General features: G+C 43.9%; 1 protein-coding gene across 4 annotated transcripts in view; it reads right to left on the bottom strand.

Moving 5' to 3' along the window:
- Positions 1-23,885, bottom strand: part of LOC310765583 (uncharacterized protein) — a 267,886-nt gene that overhangs the window by 18,486 nt on the left and 225,515 nt on the right. For 3 of the 4 annotated variants that reach the window (XR_014549642.1, XM_083620780.1, XM_083620783.1), the window contains one exon: positions 11,003-14,673. The exons of the other annotated variant lie outside the window; for it this stretch is intronic. Coding sequence is in view for 2 of the 3 variants with exons in the window: in XM_083620780.1 (XP_083476906.1) it covers positions 14,595-14,673 (79 nt within the window). In the remaining variant the exon portion in view is untranslated. Of the gene's footprint in view, positions 1-11,002; positions 14,674-23,885 lie in introns of those variants that run through there. 4 annotated transcript variants of the gene reach the window in all.

The following is a 23,885-nucleotide window of genomic DNA, read 5'->3' as shown; positions in this document are numbered from 1 at the left end:
AAGCACCACTTTAGCTAATGGGGCCTCCCGCTGCCGCTGTGCCGCCGGAGCACCATTTCTGTTCTCATCCTGAAGCAAAGTTCTTAACCCGAGGTACTATTTCTGGGTTAGCGGAGTCTGTAACCTGAAGCATATGTAACCCGAGGTACCACTGTATCTGACTTTTAGAAAACATCTGAAGGCAGCCCTGTTTAGGGAAGCTTTTAATGCTTGATTCATTACTGAATTTTAATATTATGTTGGGAGCCGCCCAGAGTGGCCGGGGAAGCCCAGCCAGATGGGCGGGGTATAAATAAATAAGTAAATAAATCATCATCATCATCATCATCATCATCATCATCATCCTGCATAGTGAAGCAGGGTTTTTTGTTTTTTGTTTGCTACACATCCGGTGCAGATGTGCAATAAAATAATACCCTTCAACCATCTGCAGCCACAGTGGCTAATAGGAGGCCGAATTGCGAGCCAGTCACCAGTTCAAATCTTGCCTCTCCCAAAAACTACAGACACTTCAGGTGTCCCTATTTTCCAGGGACAGTACTGGATTTATAGAAACTGTCCCGGTTTCTTTTTCGATTCTGGAATGTCCCATTTTTCCTTAGGACATCCATATTTTCATTGGAGAAATGTTGAAGGGTATGAATAGGATGTCCCTATTTTCACTGGATAAATTTTGGAGGGGATGTCCCTATTTTCACATTGGCAGGTATGGAACTATTTGGGCAGCCTTAGGCTAGTTCTCTGCCTCAGCTGTTCATCTATAAGATGGGTATAATACCAACCTACCTTGTTGGAAGGAATTTTTAAGATAATGCGACATGCTTTGAACACCTAAAGTAATAGGTGGCTTTGATACTTGTACAGTTTTTGTGTGTCATGTGGGTGAGATTAGATTTCTCCCATTGGCAATAAAATTTTGCAGTTTGGGGTGTATGTGTCAGGAAATGAGATTTACCTGCAACAGAAGTGGCAAACTGTAGGGGAATGGTTGCAGCAACAACTGTAGTTTTTGTGAAAACAACCCTCTCATTCAGAAAGGCCCTTTGCCCCACTGGTTAATCCAGCCGTGTGGCTAATATGCTTGATTCACCATCTGGCTCCACGACAGGAAGGTTTCTATCTGGGAAGAACTTATTATAATAAGTAACTTTACAAGCAGGAGTAAGCCATCCCAGCAGACTGTAAGGGAACTTGCAGAGTTCCCAAATTAATCTTCGCTCTAACCCTGAAAAGCCACAAAGCTAATTGGAGAATTGAAAGCTTTCAAAACATGTTAGGGAGCTTGATGGGTACACGTGGAAATAAACACAAACATTTAGATAAAGCCACCATTTTAATTGTATTAATTCTGCCAATTAATGATAATGGAAGAGCCGTCCAATTAGCTAAATAGCTAATAGTTTTATCAAGCAGAGGCTGGCAATTTAAAGCAAACAAATTCTTTCTAATTTTATCCCCTTGCTCACCAAGATATTTAAAGGATAATGGGGGAATCCAATAAAGGATATTGCTCAAAGAGAGCTACATTTAAATTGCCTAATGGCTTTAAGAGTTTTACCTCAATTAACGAATACTAAACCTGAGCACTTAGTAGATTCCTGTAAAAGAGACATCATTTGGCCAATTGAAGAGAGTTTAAGGAAAATTATAAATTAACGTACTCTCTGCATAAACAGTGGCTACATTATGGCTAATGCTTCCCGGCTCCTCAGCTCCACAGTGACTACCCAAACAGCAAGAGGGAAAACACAAACCAGAAGCAAGGAAACTCTTTTCTGCAAAAATAAATGTACAAAAATGTACATTGGGCCACATCTTATGAGCTCTGAAATGTCTTGTTGAAGGGCAAAAAATCAAAACAAACAACAACAAAACATGTTGGGCATTCAATGGACAGAAGAAAGCCTGCATAATAATGCGGAGTATAAAATAAATATCATTAAAGATATGTATGTGAAGAAGCATTCTGGAACATGTCCAGATTGATCCAGATGGATAATTGAAGCTACTGCCTTCCTATGTCTTAAGGGCTAACTATACACTCCACGCAAATGTAAACTTTAGAGCTCCACCACTGTTTTAATTTTATTTTTCGTAAAGAAAAGTAGCTTCAGGGATAGATGGCTAAGGGTCGATTGAACACATGGCGCTTCCACGCAGAAGTTTATTGTGGACTTGGTCTTGCTCACACATGCCAGTTTTTCACACTGTCCACACAAGATCTCTCTCTCTCTCTCTCTCTCTCTCTCTCTCTCTTATTAAATTTTATGTTTTACAATTTAAAGTACTCATTTTTTACATCCTTAAGATATCAATGACTTCCTTTCTACCCTTTCCATGGTTCATTTTGCATATCATAAATCCCTGCATATTTTACGAAAACTGTACCATTCAGTATGCTATTATTACATCCATCAAAACTTATTTACACTGTTGAATTTATCTTAATGTTGTCAGCGTTTTTCAGCTGTACACAGTTATTTCCCATATATTCAATAAACATTTTCCGATCTTCTCTAAACGTACGTTCTTCTTGTGCTCTTGTTCTATATGTTGAGTCTGCAAGCTGCGCATATTCTGTCAACTTAAGTTGCCATTTTTCTCTGGTTGGGACCAACCACACAATATCTTCCTCATCAAAGTGCCACCCAATATCCCCCCCCCACACATTTAATCCAGATCTACCACTTCTGCTTAAAAATGAATAAATACCAGATGGACATGATGTTGTTGTTGTTCAGTCGTTTAGTCGTGTCCGACTCTTCGTGACCCCATGGACCAGAGCACGCCAGGCACTCCTGTCTTCCACTGCCTCCCGCAGTTTGGTCAAGCTCATGCTGGTAGCTTCGAGAACACTATCCAACCATCTCGTCCTCTGTCACCCCCTTCTTCTTGTGCCCTCTATCTTTCCCAAAATCAGGGTCTTTTCCAGGGAGTCTTCTCTTCTCATGAGGTAACCAAAGTATTGGAGCCTCAGCTTCAGGATCTGTCCTTCCAGTGAGCACTCAGGGCTGATTTCCTTAAGAATGGATAGGTTTGATCTTCTGGCAGTCCATGGGACTCTCAAGAGTCTCCTCCAGGACCATAATTCAAAAGCATCAATTCTTCGGTGATCAGTCTTCTTTATGGTCCAGCTCTCACTTCCATACATCACTACTGGGAAAACCATAGATTTAACTGTAGCAGTAGATTAAATGGGAAAATATCATAGGGTAGTCATTTGATGAGGACGATGCTGTGTTGACCCTGCAGAAAAAGTCCATGCATGACAGCACAATAAACTGCTTTGTGTGGAGGAACTTCTGCTCACCTCCCACACAGTTTTAGCAAGGTGTTGATGCTTGCTTAGCAACATACATGGTGGGAGCAACCCAGGTCTGCATAACTGGTGACCCAGCCACATCCTATGGCTTACGAGCTGCTTTCCCCCCCTGCCTCATCCTCCTTTCCGCAGTTAGCAAAACCAGCGGATTCATGGCCACACCTGGGCCGCACCCTGACACGTGAGCCTCAGGCTGTTGATGGTGGGGAAAACACAGCCCTCTGCCCTAGACAGCACCTTAGGAATGGTCACCAGCACTTGGCAAACCTGGAGTGAACCAATGTGTGTTTGGATAGCCAACAGGGAATTGCAGGTGGGCAGAGCGCTGCTGTAGCAGGCATTGTACAGACATCTCATTGGCTGCTGTGAGGAGACAATGCTGGACTAGAGATGCAATTGGTTGGACTAGATAATAATAATAATAAATTTTATTCATACCCCGCCCTCCCCAGCCAAGACCGGGCTCAGGGCGGCTAACAACCAATAATAACAGCAAGTTGATTAAAATACAATTTAAAAAAACAAGATTAAAATACAACATTAAAACATTAGGATGCAGCCTCTTCACAGGAGGAGAAAGGAAAAAGAAAGAGGTGGAGGGAATCAAGTGATTCTAAGCCAAAGGCCAGGTGGAACAACTCTGTCTTACAGGCCCTGTGGAAAGAAATCAGATCCCGCAGGGCCCTGGTCTCATGAGACAGAGCGTTCCACCAGGCTGGAGCCAGTGTTGAGAAGGCCCTGGCTCTGGTTGAGGCTAATCTAACTTCCTTAGGACCCAGGACATCTAGGGTGTTGCTATTTATGGACCTTAAGGTCCTCCGTGGGGCATACCAGGAGATGAGTCATGTTCTCATGTTCAAATGTTGGTGCTTTAAAATATAAGTAGCTGGCCTTGTCTCAGTGAATGTAGAGGTTTATTGTACCTTGCCACCCTTCATTATTCTAGCCTGCCCCGACAGAGAACCATCCCGTCCTGTAAACCCAGCATGCCAAAGTGGCTGACCCAGGTGATATTTTAAAATAATAGTCGTTTCCATCACCGTCATCTTTCACAATAGGAGATTTCTAGGGATCTAAGCTTTGCTAAGTAAGGGATTGTTAGTATGAGAACCATCTGCCCGCCTAATAGCTGATATATTTAAAATTTCATCCCATTTACTGATGGAGCGAACATCCTCCTCTGTTCATTCTCTATTCGTGGCCTTTGTTTAGCAGCCATTAACAGTGATGTATCTAAGATTAACTTCTAATGTCGTCGTTTTTAACTGAGCCCCTGTTCTAAGCTTCACTTTAGTTGCTTTCAGTTGCTCTGCTGGCACAAAGCACCACTATATCTGGCAAATCTGGTCCCCGGAGGATATTCTTGGCATATGGGCATTCATAGATGGTGCAGAATCATTATTTTCATTTCCACTGGGAATCCCAGTGGAATCCCAAACACTCTATTGGCATAGAGCACTCCTTGCAATCAAGACACGCCTGATTAAAATAGGCATTAAATATAATTAAAATATACCTTGAAATCAGCTTACGTGCCAGATAGTTTTATAGGACAGCGTTGCTTTTCAGATACATTGACATTTGTTCCAGTTTAAAATGTTGATCTCTAGACTGACGAGAGCAAAATGTGGGTTGGATCTCTGAAAAAAATCTGTATTTGATTCACAGAATTCTTTTTTTGTTTTGTTTTTGACATTTACAATGTTGGTTTTTCCATTTGATTTTTAGAGGTATAGATTTGGGTTGAGGTCCAAAGCCCTTATGCAGCATCTGTTGCTAGCTGGGGCAGAATCGAGTTGAAATGGAGCCAGCAATGGGAGGAAGCATTTCAAGCTCACAGCCAAGGCAAATTTGACCATATCAATCATACATCAGCACCTGGAGTACAGATTACAGGTAAGTCAATCCACTGTGAAATGTAAATAATCAAAAGGTAGTGAAAAGTGCAAGGGCTGTGGGGGGGGGGGGGGAACAGTATAGAAAGATTCCCGTATAAATATAGGCTAGAAAGAATGGAAACCAGCTTCTAAAAGAGATGTAAGCCTGCAGCTCTGTATGCGCTTACTGAGAAGAAAGTCTCATCGAACTCACATCTGAGAAGACATATATAGGATTGTGCTGTATGTGGCAAACTAGATGTGATGACAGCATACCCACTTTGCATGTCCCAGTTGTGTATAACATGGTGGCCCTAATATTTTAGAGCAAATTGTGCACAATGGTGGGAAGAGCAAAATCCTCACCCTTCTTACAGCTTCCCTCCCCATAGGATCAGTGCTTTTTTCTTCTTCTTAAAAAATGTTTAGGGGTACTGTCATTTTGACTTAAGAAAATTACCATTTTATAGTTCAAATTGGGAAAAATAAATACAGTAAATGGACAAAAGTACAAAGAACATGCATTACCTCATATTACATAGCTGACAGCGCACAGTAACTTCCATGTTGGCATGAGGTTGTGTGCACTAACATCTTCCCAATTCCTCTGCTTGCTGTTGGTGTCCATTGGAGGTGGTAACAACAAAACTGACCAATCACCGTGCTAGATTCCAACTCCTACTTCACACATTAAACGCTCGCTTCTGTCTGAGACTCAGGAAACACCGTGACAGGAAATGAGGCCGCCATCAGGGGTGGTAACAGAACTGACGATTCATCATGCTATTTACTGTGCTAGAGAAGAAACTAATTTTTAATTTTTTTTAGTTTCTTCTCCCGTTAGATTCACAAATTGTTTAGGGGTATGCATACCCAGTGACGGATTTATGCATAAGCTAAACAAGCTATAGCATAGGGCCCCACTCTCTTGGCCCCCCCAAAAAAAATTAAAGGGAAAAAACCCCTGGATATACATTTCCAAAATATAAGATAAAAAATAAATAAAATAAAACCTACATACAGTTAGAGCTTAATAATTATTTCACTATTAATATACTTCTTAATTGCATTTCAGTTCAACAATTACTTTGATTAAATACATATTTTGTTATGTGCAAATGGCTTTAGATACCTATTAGGTCCATAAATTACCATGTAGCATATATTTAACACAAACAACAGTGACAATTTGTTGTTGACAAAGGACAGCTGGACATATAAAGGGCCCCATTACTGTCCGTAGCTTAAAGGTAAAGGTGAAGGGACCCCTGACCATTAGGTCCAGTCGTGGCTGACTCTGGGGTTGTGGTGCTCATCTCACTTTATTGGCCGAGGGAACCGGCGTACAGCTTCGGGTCATGTGGGATGATGACTAAGCCGCTTCTGGCGAACCAGAGCAGCGCATGGAAACGCCGTTTACCTTCCCGCCAGAGCGGTACCTATTTATCTACTTGCACTTTGATGTGCTTTTGAACTGCTAGGTGGGCAGGAGCAGGGACCAAGCAACGGGAGCTCACCCCGTCACGGGGATTCGAACCGCCGACCTTCTGATCGGCAAGTCCTAGGCTCTGTGGTTTAACCCACAGCGCCACCCCCATCCGTAGCTTAGGGCCTCATCAAATCAAAATGTGGCCCTGTGTGTACCCCTACATACCCTCAGAAAAAGTACTGCATAGGACTATGGCACACACACCGTAGAGTTTAGTAGACAGACATGCACTTGAGAGAGTGAGGAAGTAGAAAGGTAACTGGTAGCCCAGGAGAGGGCCAGCTCCCTGGCCTTTCTCCTGCAACTCTTTCTTTGCTTATGCCATTGGTGATTAATTGGTCCATTGCATTGTCTCACTGAATGTCACTCACTGAACGATAGGCTAGCCCTGGATTCTTTTGCTCTGTCACCCATAGAAGCACCACACTGCAAATGACTTACATCACATGTTTCCTCACCCCATTCCATCTCGCTAGCTGTCTGCCCGCTATTCCATGTTGGGTTCATGACCAAATTGGCTGGAGCCAGGTCAAGAATGTGGGGGTATTCCTTCCCGATACAGCAGTGCCAACTTGCATAAAATATTGTGGGGGCCCAGGTAAGCCCAGCTCTGCCTAATTAATCACAGGACACTGTGCCCACACACCATTTGAATGGCAATGCCAATTAACTTTGGGGACCCCCAGCCCCCTCAAATATTTTATTGTGGGGGCCGAAGCCACCACGGCCCCTAGAAGTTGGATCCTATGTGTCAATGTCATTAAGTATAGCCTTCTGTGGTTCTATGGCTAGCAGTAATTTTCCTCTGCTGGGAATAAATTATGTGGCTTGTTACTCCTGTTTTAATCAGTGGCAAGTCTGTTTAAATCAGTGAAATTAAATTGGTATAAATTGCTGGATCTGACCCAAAGCTCAGACAATCGGAGTGGATGTTTTTCATCAACTTCAATGGGCTTCCATGAGGCATTGACTGAGGTCAAGAGAAGGGCTTTGACAGCGTTTGTAGGTGTACAGAATGATTTCTTGGGAAATAGAGGGAAGAGCTTCTCGTGGGTGCGAGAAAAGAAGGCTCCACATCTCTGGAAGGTTTGAGGTCATTGTGTTTGGCACACTCTCGGAAAGCAAAAACCTCCCTGCATCGACAAACCATAAGAAAGGCATCTGATATATATTTGTTGCTGCAGATTAGCACAAGGAGTTGGATGTATGACAGCAGGTTCTGTGCTCATTTGAGCAAATAGACCACTCCTTTCTAGCCAAGGCCTGCCCAAGGTTGCTAACACAGTGGGAGCAGCTGGCTGGCTAGAGTGCTGTTGTGGAGCTCCTGGCAGTGGCACCACTACTGCTTACTGGTATGGTGCTAGGAGCAGGGTGGCGGTGAGGTTGGGGCAGTATGGGCGCACTGACAGGAGTTGACCTTGCCACCGGGAGTCCAGCTTCAGAGCACCGGGCCATTTCTCCTGTTACCACTAAGGTTCTAGACAGGGCCGCTCACAGTTCTAACCACTCATAAATTAAAGAAATAAAAGAGAAAGGAGTCGAATGGAATTCTGAAAGTGAGTGAACGCAGCCGTAAAATCTTGCACTGCCATCAATTTGGTGTTGACCTGACCCACCGAGTGGCTGTGCACCCAGGTGGTGGCTGTGGGGATCTTGAGAGGGGAACTGCTCACACGGCAGAGAAACATGGGAAGATGCCTTATTCTTGAGCGTTTCAGACAGAGATCTCTCCCAGGACAGAGAGAGTCAGGGATTGAACCTGTGACCTTCTGTGGACAAGACCGCTGAGCCACGGCCCGTGATATCCCACTGCGCATTCAGGACCCGATCCATATATTGTTTGCCTAACTTTGATGTGCCTGAGGAACACAGGCATGCTTGAACGAGAAAAGGGAATTTCCTGCACAGAACAAATGGCTTCCTTCCAATCTGGCAGCTACCATTTACTACTGAAAGATATACCTTTTCTTTGGTGCCTTTTAGATGACACAAATCTGTACATGTTCAGTTTATTATTTAATGCTGGCCTCCTTAATCTTCTAATATTCAGGATTTTGGACTCAAAATGGGTAGAGCAAGGAAACCTTCCAGTGAAATAGATGCAGTGTTTGACGTCTGGCAGGTGTAGTGAGAAAACAGGTAGCATACCTGTTTTTGTGAGTGCTGTAAAGGAGTCCACCTGGCTGGGAAGATGCTTCTGCCAGATTCCAAGGGTAGAGGGACTGCCTATAATGGGCTTACTATTAATCACTTCTGATGTTTTACCTCATTAACCCATGGCCCTAATTCCTCTCCTACTATCTTCATTGCTTCCATGAATGTTTCCTGACACCCTCAAAGCACATGCACAATTGCTTCATTTTCCCCAACCTTTTATCGCCATCATCTTTATTAGCTTGCCAAGCCACATCTGAGATGCGAGGTACAAAAGGTAGCCTGTTCTTAGCTCCAGAGTGTTGACTCAGCCTGCTTCCCTGATGCAAATGAAAAGACAGCCAGCCAGGTATGCCCTTTAGGTCTTGATGCTCACAGCAATTCGGAACCTGCCCATTAATCCAAACCTTAGCCATAACAGTCTGGGATTCTGGGATTTAAATAGAAAAGGCAACAAATTCCGTAATGGAAAGCAAGCATGTAGCTCCTTGTCTAAGGATCTTATGGAGCACCGCTGTGGATTTCACCCAAGTCTTTACCCTGGTTTTAGCACTGCTCCTAATTATATCTACGTCAAAGCTTCCTACAGAAAGCTCAGGTCAGCATATTAACTTGAGGGTTATGATAAGTCCGAGACGGGGAACCTGCAGCTTTCCAGATATTTTCAATCTCCAATTCCCATGAACCCTAGGCATCGTGGGTGAGGGATGATGAAAGTTGTAGTCGAACAATATCTGGATTCCTCAGCCCTGAATTAAGTTGAGAGGTAAGGTGGTCAAGCTCAGCCAGCAAGCTTTGTTGCTCAGCAGGAATTTTGACCCCGCTCTTTCTGCCCAGTATAAATCCAGCGCTTTTATGGCACTGTGTTGACTCTCCACTTGAGACTTTGGTTGGAGTAGACCTCTGTGCAATAGTGATTAGTTCATTACTATGATGCTTCTTGGTGATGGAGGACTTCTGGTGGTTCCCCATGTTCCTGAGGCTTGGTTGCCCCTCACTAGGGACCAAGCCTTTAGCGTGGCAGGCCCTGCCCTCTGGACCGCCCTACTACTAGAACAGAAACCATCCCTCCTGTTGGATGCTTTCTGATTTATTTTTTTGGTAGGCCTTTACAGCATGATTTTAACCAATCAGTATTTATTGACATTGTAAATGAAGTTTTTATAGATACATTGGTTGATATTTTTTTCTTACATGTTGTATTTTGCCTTGCTGTATTTTTTTAAATGAAAGTGTGGCTTATAAACCTGTAAATAAAATAAATCCATAATTAAATCAATAAGAGGTCTGATAAGAGGTCTCTTTCTAAAGAGAAGACAGAGCCTCCTTTTCCCCTGCTAGACTCCTCCCCCCTCCAAAAAACCTTTTTACTGTAGTTAGTGAGGTTAGTCAGGTTACTGTAGTTACTACTGTAGTTACTGTAGTTACTACTGTAGTTACTCAGCTAATGGCATCCCCTCAGTTTTTCTCCCTCGTCTCTTCTGGTTTCTTGCCTTATACTAAACATGCTTACCAGTGTGCTAACATAAACTCAACTGGTCTATGTCTTCACCAAAACGTGAAGATGTCATGTCATGGCTGACATGGAATGGACAACGTGGAAATAGTTATGTACTTAGAATGATGTAAGCTGTATGTAAAAGATTAGAAAAGGCTGTGTGAAATCTGCTACCTGTACAATGCCCATCACTTACGGGACTGTGCTTTACTGCAGTGAAGTTGATAAAGAGTATTGTCTTGCTGGAATCCTTTGTTGCATTTCTTATTAAATTCCCTCCCTGGAATGAACCTGAGGGGTGGTTTTAGCCACTCCCTTGACACCAGGAAATATATCCCAATAAACTCAGTAGGCTTAATTCCAAATGAACTCGTTAAAAATTGAGATGTCAAGGCAGTTTGATGTGAGAGAGTTCCATACCTGGGCTGGGCCCTTGGAAATTAAACCACAAACCTGTGAGCACAGTTCCATCTTGTTTGTAGAATTTCTGTCTTTAATTGTGAAATCCTACAAGATTTAATTGTGAAACACGACAAGGTAAGAAACGGAATTATTACACGGATAGCAACACTCCTACTACACTCTGTTTTGGTGGGGAGGCTTCTTTGTTTCTTCTTTAAATGAAAAGCCGCGCTGATGATAATTATGACAATTGCTCAGGGTGTAAATCATTGCATAATTTTAATTCATACCAAAATGAGAACTGGCAGTGACACTACCTGCATGACACACCCAGAACATTATTACTCAATTGCACATATCCTATTGTGACTAATTGCATAATAATTAGTCTTTCTTAATATTCAGGCACACATTAACATTCTGTCTGGCATTCTTGCTCCCCCCCCCCCCGCAAAATAAAAAACAATGTACAGCTCATCAAGTATGTAGTGAACTGCTGCCAAGCTGGCCTTCAGATTTAATATATTTTAAGTAAAACATTATTGCATACCCTACATATATCTGAGTAGATTTCTGGCATACCCCTCCTTCCTGCTTGATGTGTGCAAAGCTCGTTTATTTGATTCCTGCCCATCAATTAAACCTGATCCGGAAAGAAAACTGAATATATGTGCACTCTCCAGATCAGAACTGGTAAACTGTAGGCTTTGCACTGGATCCAATGATGTGCTTCATATGGAGAGAAGACTGGATTCTTCCAACAGTGGAATGGAGAGGAGGCCATTTTGCCAATTCCCCTTGCAGCTGCTGTGTTTCCCATTATCTTCTCCAGAGGATTGGGTAACCTTTTGGAACAGTGTAGAAAGTGGAATGGGCAAAAATGGCCACCCTCCCCATCAGTTGAGGTTGGTCCATTAGGGCAAAGGGGTTACTGTCCAACCAACCTTAGTCTGCCCTCAAACAGCCCCCCACGCTTTCCTAATTAACTAGTCCAGCAGGAACCACTAGCCATGACAGCTTCTGCCTCCTTAATCGCAGTGTTGTGCTTGCAGAGCTAACCATGGAAGAGGATGGAAAGGGCAGACTTCGGTATTTCAAAGTTCAGTGAACCCCAAATTTGGCACCCCTCCCGGCCTCTTGCCTTCCATTCTGCTCAGTTCAGTAGTAAATCATAGTTGTGGCGCCCTGTGGTACCCCCAGGCTTGGCACCCAGGGTTGTGGAACCAGTCACGCTGCCCTAAATCCACCTCTGAGGACGGGGATAAAGCTAGAATGAGTTGCCCATGCCTGTCATTGGCTCTGGTTCTGCCAACTGTTGGCCTCCCTAACTTCTGCCCTACCAATGCCAGTGAGCTCCAGTCACAACAGCCAAGAGCCTTCTGCTGGGTCATTGCTGGATAAAACCCTTTGGCTTCCACATCCAATTTAGAGAAGGTGTGATACAAAACTTTGCATTCTGAATCTATCAGTGTCTGGTTTATTATTTATACCTCACCCATCTGACTCGGTTTCCCCAGCCACTCTGGCCGGCTCCCAACAGAATATTAAAAACATGATCAAACATCAAACATTAAAAAACTTCCCTAAACAGGGCTGCCTTCAGATGTCTTCTGAAAGTCAGATACTTGTTTATTTCTTTGACACCTGATGGGAGGGCGTTCCACAGGGCGGATGCCACTACTGAGAAGGCCCTCTGCCTGGTTTCCTGTAACCTCATTTCTCGCAGAAGGCCCTTGGCGCTGGACCTCAGTGTCCGGGCTGAACGATGGGGATGGAGACGCTCCTTTAGGTATACTGGGCCAAGGCCGTTTAGGCTTTAAAGGTCAGCACCAACAGTATAGTGGCTATCATACATGATACAGTGTGAGAGGCTATCATACATGAATGCTGGAGGTGGGGAGGACTATGGCAGAGACTACAGGGAACAGAGGTTGAATAGCCAAGAACGGATTTTGGAAAATAGAGGATAGTCTCATTGTATGGACATCTCATGTGAAAATAGTTCCGACTGCCTCTCCAATGCTATTTTTGGCTGCCGAGAGACCAGAATGGGCATAGATTTATCTTATCATCATCTTATTAATTTGATTATTTATGCCCCCACCCATCTGGCTGGGTTTCTCCAGCCACTCTAGGTGGCTTCCAGCTGATCACTGCACTAGGCCCAATGCACAACTCTGCCCCCAGGATACCCAGTTTTGGGGCCTTCCATTGGCTGGTCCTGGCAGCATCCAGCTGACCGCAGTCTTGCCAGTGTTTATGATTGGCAGGTAGAAGGAGGGGTGCTGTCAGTGGAAGCCAGTGAGAGGCTGGGCAGAGGGACACCTCTCCCCAAGTAACCCACCCTCCCCACTTGGCGAAAGGTAGATTTGAATTGCTTTGCTCATCTCATTGACGTCCATGTCTTTAATGCTCCAGTTTAATCCATCTGTTGTTAAAGCTATACGTGATGTAGGCTACAAATTTCAAAAGATTCCCAGCATTGTAGTGGAACTACTCTAAAGTAAGTGATACAAGGATTTCGGTTATATAGGCAGATTTGTGGGGGATGATAGTTCCAAATTTGTGACATTTTGGGAAAAGATTGGCGTGGCACTTTTAAATAGCACTGGTTGTTTTATCCAGTTGCCCCAGAAAGGAGAAGGTGGGAAAGTAAGAGTAGCAGAGTAAACTTGGAGTCATTTATGTGTTTGGTTTTATCTTTCAAGTCCAAACGGACCAAAATCCTTGAAATCTATTTTGATCTTAAATTAAAGAAAAACAAACAGGGGGGAAAAAAAAAGAATTGCACCTGGCCCGACAAAAGTGACTTGTTTGCTTGACATGATTTCAAGTGGCTGGGATATTAAAACTCAGAAAAAAGGGGGTTTGTAATGGAAATGCTGACAGACTATTAACTATAGCATCGCTGCTCTAATAAATGGAATGGGCTGTCGTAATCTCTAGTTCATAAATATGCAAATACAAGACAGAGGATTTGCTCCAAAGGATGTCTCTATAATTTTAACTGACCTTTTCTGCTACTAAACGAGCCTGTTGCTTCTGGTTTCACACATTAAATACAAAGCACTGACTATTTTGCTTCCGGGATCTCAGCCTGTTTCTCCTGGAAAGAGCGTCAGAATTTCCACCTTGTTCAGTGGATGCAAAGGCTGGGCCCCAAATGTCAACACAAGGTTGAAAGTCCCGATCACTGAGCAAAAAACAACACACCCCTCCTTGGCTGTGAGCATTTTTGGTTTTGTACACATTCATATTCATGCCTAAATTGTTTGCTGAATTAATTATTCCCCCCCTTTTTTGAGGGGGGAATTGAAGTGCCTCTTTTCCATTCATGTGTCAAAGACCCTTCCGAACTGCCAAAATCCAGTCAGTCACTCGATGATAAACAGCCCATCAACACAATGATATCGAATTTGAACGTTTTCCAGTTTCCTGCTTTGGGCCAAATGGAGGTAAAACCAATGACTTAATATTTAATAACCTAAATGTAATTTGTTTTGTGTCTTCTACTACATGGGAAAGAATTGGACGGCGAGCAGTTTTGCAGATTTCAACCCCTCCCCCCTCCCCTTAATTATTTTAAGCTATTCATCCTGGTATCTGGCCCACTGATGCTCAGCCAAATTGCCAGCAGGGGAGAGAGATTTGTCCAATCCTGAAGCTAAATGAGTCACTGAGAGTCAATCTGTTTAGTTTCTCTTGCTGCTGGGGGCTCCTCTGTCCTGGCCGCCATGCTGCTCCAGTCAGTCAGGGTTGGGCCTCTTTCTCCATATCTCTGCTCTGCTCATCACAGCTGTTCATGGGTTCTAACTAGCTGGACACACGGTCCCAGCCGCTTTGATCTCCATGCTACACAATTCTCGCTCGGATGGAAAATGAAGACATCCTGGCCCTCCGTAGGTTGCTGTTGCAGTAGTTTATCAGGCATCTAGATGGGAAACGCAACAGACAAAACGTTCAGTTTGGCGTACAAAAACCGTCCCCCCATTGTGTTCCCAGATCCAAAGGACAAAAGCAGAACCTTTTTCCACACAGGACAGCAGCCCAAGATAACTGCAGCAGCAGAGAGCTTTCCTCTTTCCCTTATAAGCCCAGACTTGTCAGAAGTATAATGCACACATAATGAAAACACGGTGTATATAATCTCTAAAGTGGAATGCGAAGGTCCTTGCTTGCCTTGCTAAGAAGCTAAAACTCCACGATTTTCTCCATTCTTCAGAGTCGCAATTCAATTACGCAAAACTATGCACCAGTCTTTAAGAAGTCCATGTACGATTAAGATAACTGGTATTTTCATGGTAAATGATTAAATTAGCTGACACTGTTTTATGCTGAACTTTGCCATCGAGGCTGACATTTTTATGCACAGTACATTGTAGACGGCTGGTAATCTAAACTGCTCTGCGCCTCTCATCTTTCAAAGCATTTCAACAGCTATAGAGCCATTCGGTTTCGGTTTATTTGCAAGAAGTTGGTGTGCCTACATTCTGGCATGAGAAAAAACCTCTTCAGGAATTACTCATGCCAAAGGAGGCCAAGTGTGATGAAAGGAACTGTGGGGTCGTGCATTCAGCCTCACCCCCTAAGTTGCATGGCTTCTCTGGCAGATGTTGTCACTATCAATGTGTTGAGGTAAAACTTCTGAAGTGGGGAGCCCGTTCTACCTGCAGGGGCTCCCCACAAAATTTAGAACTGTGATAGCTTGGATTCTAAATTGTGTAGGAAACTTCCATTCCCAGACCTAGGCCCCCATTTCAGAAGTTATGAGCCACATGACTTTGGGGCAGTGGCTGGCTGGGGTTACATGCATGCAGGACGCGGATGGCGCTGTGGTCTAAACCACTGAGCCTCTTGGGCTTGCCAATCAGAAGGTTGGTGGTTCGAATCTGCATGACGGAGTGAGCTCCCGTTGCTTTGTCCCAGCTCCTGCCAACCTAGCAGTTCAAAAGCTCACCAGTGCAAGTAGAAAAAATAGGTGTGGCGGAAAGGTAAATGGTGATTCCATGAGTTCTGGCACTCGTCCCGGTGTCCCGTTGCACCAGAAGCGGTTTAGTCATGCTGACCGCATGACCTGGAAAAGCTGTCTGTGGACAAACACCGACTCCCTTGGCCTGAAAACGAGATGAGCGCTGCATCCCATAGTCGCCTTTGACTGGACTTAACTGTCCAGAGGTCCTTTACCTTTACCTTTTACCTTACATGCATAACTCTACAGCTCTTTCCACAATGCTTGCCTTCCTAACACAAATAATGCTTCAATTGTTTTCAGCATATTCCTGCAACTGGCATGCACTTGTTTTTTTTTAAAATATATTTTCACTCGTCCTTGAATGCCACTAGGTGATACAACTCAATTTGGCTCCTGTTGACCTAGTGTACCGCCTAAAATTAATCTTGCGCTTTGCTAATATAAAGACGACGTCATCTTTCTTGACACCTGAGATGCGTGTTTTCAGGGCCCACCCCGTCCCTGTGACTGTAATCTGTTTTAACTCTTTTTAATTATGATTTTTAAATTGTTGTAACCCATGCTGGGACCTGCTGGTGGAGGGCGAGTAATAAATTTATTATTAATAGTAATGTTTTCATGTTCAATGAAACACCTGAAGAAGGTTTCAGAGTCTTATTGATCGCCCATCTGTGGCTTCAGGAAGGAATATGTATTTATCTCTGCTGTTCATTGTATTTTTAAGTTGAAATTTTTATATTAACCCCTTGGACTGCCTGTAGGCTATGAAAGCATTAAATTGAATATTTTTTTTTAATTGACTGATAGATTTTCCTGTGGGACAAATTAGCTGGGAGCTGGTGGTGGTGGGGAGACCCTGTATTTGTTTTATGTTAAATCAGATTGCTTTGCATTTTTATTTTTTTTAAAAAAACATTCTTCTGCTGAATATAACTAGATCAACAACATATGGCTTGGCTGTCTTGCTTGAGCGATTTGGAACTATGTTGTCTATAGAGATCAATCTCTAGAACACCCATTGTCTGCCAGAAGCAAACAGTGATTTGGATTTCATGGAATCATCCACTGACAGATCTTGTCTTTGGCTAAGGGATTTTGGTTCTTTCCCCAGCCTGTGCCATTATAATGCAATTGCAATGTATCATACAAAGTAAAGATTTTGCTTATGAGCTGATGGGGTGAGCACAGGTCATCACATTGCAGGCCCACGGAAGAGCACCCCTAAGAAAGAAAATGCTGGGATCGTGTGACCTGGATCTTGCATAACAGGTCAAAATGCTACAGAGGCCAAGAGACCTCTGCCCTGTCATTTGGTGCAAGAATCCGGCCATTCATAAATGTTTAGCAAAGTTTATTGGAGGCTTTGCTGCAGGTCAGGATTTCCTAACCAGACTCTTTGCTAATCATAAACAACTGACTAGGACTAACAACTCATTTTCTGCTTCCACACCTTGGATATTATCTTGGTCCCAACAGAATTAAATCTCCATTCTTGCAAAATACCTTGCATAGGTGAGGGAGAGGGGACCACACAGACCAAACAATTTCTGGAACAGTTCACAGCATCAAGGCAATAAAAGCACTTCTTTGAATGGACAACGTGTGTGTGTGTGTGTAAATCTCTCTCTCTCTCTCTCTCTCTCTCTCTCTCTCTCTCTCTTTCTCTCCCCAAGAAACTAAAGACTTTTAGATTAAAAGCATTAGGCAAATGTTTGATAACAGCAAAACTATCTGACTACCAGCAAAATGGTAGCTTTCTGACAGAATGAGGAACTCTAAATAACTTACGTTACGTATAGGAATATTTGAGGCATTTGCTAATTCCGATATAAGTGGACGAGATCTACCTGTCCCAGACAAAAGTGCAGATTGGAACAGAGCTATCTGCTAGATCTTGCACTTCTTGGAATCTTGCGAACACAGTTCTAGGTTCAGTGGTTGGCCACTGTGAGAACAAGATCCTGGACTTGAAAGGGCTTTGGCTTCATCCAGCAGCTTCGTGTGTTCTTATGTTCTTAATCACATAGAAGAATCTGGGAGAAACAAATGCCTAGAACCGGCTACCCCCTTTGTATGGGCATTGTCAGTCAATTGCCATGGCCCACATCACAGTGAGGACTAATCCCTGGGTCCTATTTGCTCTCTTTTTCCTTCCTCCTTCCTGATGTTGCTTGCTGACTTGCCTTCTCTAAGAGCTCACCCACACCTACCTTTGATCTGCATTTATGGCCACAAGTCCAGTCTTTCCAGGTTCATGTCTGAGAGTTTAATTTTTTGTCCCAGCGCTTTCCCCGCAAAAACCCACTCTTTACTGTTGCAGCAGAGCAAATGGCAATTCGTGGAATTGCTGTTTCCTCCGACTCAGCGATAGAGAGCAAGTTTTCCTGGGGAAAGCGGCAGGAAGGAAAAAGAGGCTCAGATGTGGATTGGGAAACTGCAAACCAGTGCCCAGAAAGTCCAGGCCACAAGGTAAGTGATGAGGCCTGAGGGAGTGTTAGGCTTCAGAGAATCATCTTCCTCTCCCCCTTGGCAGTAGATAAACAGAACAAAGGAAAAGGAGTCTTCTTACCAGTTAGAAACTTTAATGATCACATTGAGAGAACAAAGAACCCATCTCCTAGGAATAGCAGTGCTGCCAATAAAGAATTCCACCCCCTTATGTCCCTACCCATGTCACTCCTACATCTTGTAACCTAAGCTTGTCCCCTCTGTGCTTTCTGTTCTGTCACTTTCTGAGCTCTTCTCGACCTTGTGGAGGGCGCTGGAGGAATGCTGTCCAAAGACTGTGAATCTGTTAACGCTCTCTCTCCCAGTGCTTCTTCTCCTAGCTGTTCCCCATCCAGTACTTCCCAGCTTCTGCCTTCTGAACTATGTCCCTCTGCGAACCACTGTTCCAAATCTATACTGTCCTCCTGCTCCTGGGAAGATTCAGAATCGGGAGGAGGGGGAGGCTCCCACCATTCTTCCTCAGCACGGTCCCTGACAGGGAGGGAGGGAGCAGGCAAACCAGCAAAAGAAGCAAGTAGAAAATGCAGTAAAGCTTTGCGGCATTTACCGTAGATTCCGGCATATAAGACGACTTTTTAACCCCGGAAAATCCTCTAAAAAGTCGGGGGGTCATCTTATACGCCGGGTATGGGTTCGCTGGGCAGCGGCAGTGGGTGGCAGGCTCTGCTCTGCGCTGGGAGGAAGCCGCCTAGCGAAGCCAGCTTAGCATCACTGGGCAGCTTCGCCAGGCAGCTTCCTCCCGGTGCAGAGCCCGCTGCCCACTGCTGCTGCCCAGCGAAGATGCCGCGTATAAGACTGGGCGTATAAGTCGACCCCCCAAATTGGCAGCTGCCAATTTGGGGGGTCGTCTTATACGCCCAGTTGCCTAATACGCCGGAATCTACGGTATTTTATTATTTTATTTTATTATTTATAAGAGTGCTTACATACTGCTCCTTCACAAAATGTCAGAGCGATGCACAGGATTATGAAAACATTTGCAAGTTTAAATGCAGCATGGAACCATAATTGACATGACTGGCCATACAGTAAAAATTTAAACAACTGCTTAGGCACGTCTTCCAGAGACACCTGAGAGTCAAAAGTGAGTATCCCTGCCAAATCTTTGCTGGAAGGCTGTTCTGTGACATGGAATTGGCAACACCCTACCCACCAAGTGTCCCAGGGGAAAAAAAGGACATCCCTTTTTGTGTGTGTGTGTGTGAGATCACAGCGGACAGTTGGGATGCTGCACTCTTGCACCGCGATCTCATGCCCGAAAGAGCCACGTCCTGGATTTTGGTCTGAAAAAGTTGGACGGTATGCAGCACCAAATGCCTACGTTCTGGTTGAGGCCATTTGGGTCTCTGTGTCTCGCTCTCTGGAAGATGGTTCCAAAGGGGCTCAGAGAAAGAAGCAATTGAGCAGGTTGTGGCGACAACAAGGGGAAGGAGGTAGACCACTCAGGAAAGGGATCCTAGTTTAGAGCATCTAGTCAAAATCCAGCTTCCCCGCCCAAAAAACCCAAGAGGGAACGCTGACCCCAGCACTGCATAACACAATGATTTGTGGAGCTGTACTGGTGCCACAGCCAAAACGCCTCATTCAAAGCATTTATTTTGGAAGTATGGAAAGTTTTAAGATAAGGGTGCCCCGCGCTCCAAAGCATTCTTCAGCGAATTAAATCCAAGCAGATCGGCAACATAGCAAATTAATAAGCTAATGTTTATCTATTGACCTACATAAAATATAGATAAATCATTAACATTGTCTTCCAGAGCAAACATATATGCATTTAATTTGGGGCCTAATGGGGTATGAGAAGGAGACATACGCTGCTGCTTTAATCATGCTTTTAGCTTTATTGTAGAGCACAAAAGCTGTTTTTCCATATTAGAAAGAAAAAAAATCATAGGAATAATCTGCTTCCTAATCCAATATGTGACAGCAATCATTCATTATGGAAGGAGGAGAGCAAAAAATGGCAGTAACAAATGCTGACATATTTTTGAGGTAAAAAGAAAAGTGGGAAAACATCCAGCCCACAGGAAACACTTCCCGGCATAACGTGACAGTTTTATGGTATTATTAATTTGTAGGACTTGGAGTAGCCAATGTGCTTCACAATCTTTTATCGGCCCCCGTCCAATAGAGAGTCAATACATTTAAGCCCAACGAAATCAGTGAGAATAAGTGATTTGAGCCTGTGAGGTGTTTGCTTGGGAAGCAGCCAGTGAGGCAGAGACACACCCTAATATCTCATTGTCAGGTTCTCCTCTGAGAGAAATTATTAGGATCAGGTCGCCTTGCATTAAAAATTCTTCCATTGAATTGAATACCAGAAGAAATTAACATTTATCTGTTGACCTACAGAAATGGAAAGTCACTCATTATTGTTGTCTTTCAGTGCAAAAATGTAATGCATTTCATTTTAGACCTAATGGTCTAAGGAAAAGTGCCACCACTACCAGAAAACCCCAGGGTGGAGCAGCTTCCACCATACTGAGGTGAATGAAAATTCTGTGGCTACATCCAAACCATCTCTTTAAAGCACAATTATATAATAATAATAATAATAATAATAATAACAACAACAACAACAACAACAACAACAACAACAACAACAATAATAATAGAAGATTGATTTATACCCCGCCCATCTGGCTGGGTTTCTCCAGCCACTCTGGGCGGTTCCCAACAGATGTCTTCAAAAATCAGATAGTTGTTTAGTTCCTTGACATCTGATGGGAGGGTGTTCCGCAGGGTGGGTGCCTTAGCCTACGGCACCCGGTAGTCCCAGGTGGTCTCCCATCCAAGTACTAACTAGGACTGACCCTGCTTAGCTTCCAAAATCAGACAAGATCGGGCGTGTTCAGGGTAGTATGGCCATAACCCCTACTCCCCTCACTGAACTACAATTCCCAGAGTTCCCTGGGAAGAGGGCTTGATTGATAAACCATTCTGGAAGCTGTAGTTCTCTGAGGGGGAATTGGAGTCTCTTAACAACGTTCGCCCCCTGCATTGACCCCGTCCTGCTTTCAGCCAGCACCTGCCTGCCTGTCTTGATATTTACAATCAGTCCAGAGGGTGGAAATGCTATTTACAATCAGTCCAGAGGGTCAACTTCCTGCTCCTTAATCTCAGGGCTTCTCAGAGGCGGTTTAGGGTAGCGTGACCGGTTCTGCTGCACAGAGTTTTAAAGCACAGACATGGAAAATGTGGACAAGCCCTCAGTGTTGCCCTTGTAGATCTCAGCAGAGAAGAGGATGGGGACAAAACTAGTTGGTTCTGCCCAGACCCTCCAGGTGTCCCTATTTTGTAAGGATAGTCCTGGATTTACAGTTTCTGATTTGATCCCAGAAAGTCCTGTTTTTACTTAGGGCATCCCTATTTTCATCGGAGAAAGGTTGGAGGGTATGGAATAGGATGTCCCCAGGGCTTTCTTCCCCAGCCAGAACTAACTGGAACTCAGTTCTGGCAGCTCTCAGGTGGGCACTATTGCCACTCTAAGAGAACGAGGGAGGGGTTCGTCATGAGTTCTAGAGTCCATGAGTTCTAGAGCCCTGCTCCCCCATTTGCCAATCCTGGATGCAGGCTAGGATCTGGCTCCTGATAGGCAGCACAGGTTTACACCCATGCCACCTATCTGGAGAGGAGGTTGAATTTGAGATCCCAACATTGGGGCCTTAGAAGGGCCTCTGCTGTTCTGCAATGCTGCCACAGCGAAAGTGTGAGCGGATTTCTAGAAAAATAGCACTGGACATCCCTCTTTTCATTGGAGAACTGTTGGATGGTATGGAAAGGTGTCCCTATTTTCACCAGAGAAGTATTGGAGGGTTAGTCTGCCTGTCATTGGCTCTGGCTTCGCCTGCTTTTGGGCCTTGCCTCCTTCCCTAGTACAGTGGTACCTCGGGTTACATACGCTTCAGGTTACATACGCTTCAGGTTACACACTCCACTAACCCAGAAATAGTGCTTCAGGTTAAGAACTTTGCTTCAGGATAAGAACAGAAATCGGGCTCCGGCAGCACGGCGGCAGCAGGAGGCCCCATTAGCTAAAGTGGTGCTTCAGGTTAAGAACAGTTTCAGGTTAAGAACGGACCTCCGGAACAAATTAAGTACTTAACCTGAGGTACCACTGTAAGTCCCAATGGCTGCCAGCCACCACTGGAGTTAACCAACGATCCAGGCCATATTCAGTTACCAGGCTCTTGTTTCCAGTGGAATTGCTAATCATTTACTCTGAGCATGAGTGCGGAATGTGAAATATCTCCGGCTTTAATATATTTTACAAGACAGTCTTAAGATATTTAATTCACTACCGGATAGTGATTGGCAGTCCAATACGCCTCTGCATGCTTTCACTTTCCTGACTTGACTCCTGTAAGCGGCTCACCCAAAACGAATAGGCTGCAATTATGGAGATTCGGAAATCTGCAAAGCTAGTATATTTGCATCTTCTTTGTTAATCATGGCCTAGCGTGATGGATGTGGTGTGTGTGCAAATAAAATAACATTATTCTTCTTTCAGCTGAAAGTTAAATTTATTAGCAATTAGAACTGGGGTGGAAAAGAGAATGAGACCCACTTCCAATTCCACCCTCAAAAATCACACTTAAGAGTTTTATAGCACAACACACTTTTAAAAAAAAAATAAAATAAAGTTTCTAGCGCTGAGATTATTTCTCCCCTAATTAAATCAGGGCTCTTCAGCCAACTATGAGAACCAAATTAAAATGTTGGAGCCCATTCTGTGTCAACTGTTTACAATGCCTGTGCTTCTCTCTGCCTCCCCAGTTTGGGAGTCCTGGTTTGAGGCAAGCCTTGGCCATGTTTCCGCATATGAGAGGGTTAGATTAAAACATCTCCTGTTGTGGTCATGCTTCTAATGCGTGGCAAAGCCTTTCAGGTGTGGTATTCTGCAACCAGACAGGTTTGCAGGATGGAGTCTCCGCATGCTCTGCGACACAGCGTGTTGTTCGCAGGACTTCCCTGGCACGCCTAGACTGGCATTCCAGAAGTATGCAAAACAATGAGTTGATTCCATTTAGGAACGTGCCTTGGACTGTGGGTATTCCTGATTATACCACGCAAAGAGAAAAAACTGATACTTGGCATACAAATCAGCATCATGTGAATGGAAGCTTTCATAATAAGAAAAGGACAGAAAATAAAAGAAGTAAGTTCGTATCCATTAAAACTATAATGCGAGGCTTGAAGTCAATAATATTATTAAAACACCACCGATGATAATGGGTGATATCCAACTAAGTCATATTCAGAGTAAACCCAGAAGTCAATAATATTATTAAAACACCACTGATGATAATGGGTGATATCCAACTAAGTCATATTCAGAGTAAACCCAATGAAATCAATAGACCTAAGTTACTTAAGCTTGATGATTTTGATGAGTCTACTCTCAGTGTGACTAACATTGGAATACGTGGAGTGGGGGCTGCTTTGGGAGCAAATGCCTGTCCAATGTGGCTTAAAATCAGAACATCAAAGGATAAAACGAACAGTAAGGCAACATCCTAAAAACACTAAAGATTAAAATAACAATGATACAAAATCTTAAGACTGAAAAGCAACAACTCAGCAATACTTTATTTACAGAGCCAGGAAGAACATAAGTCAACCAGACCTCCAGCAGCAGTAGCTAATAAAGACCTGGAAGGCCA

The sequence above is a fragment of the Podarcis filfolensis genome (genome assembly GCF_964270895.1).
Source record: "Podarcis filfolensis genome assembly, chromosome: 6".
Classification (NCBI taxonomy): Eukaryota; Metazoa; Chordata; class Lepidosauria; order Squamata; family Lacertidae; genus Podarcis; species Podarcis filfolensis.
The sequence above is the reverse complement of the archived record's forward strand: the minus strand, read 5'-3'. Positions and strand labels throughout refer to the sequence as shown.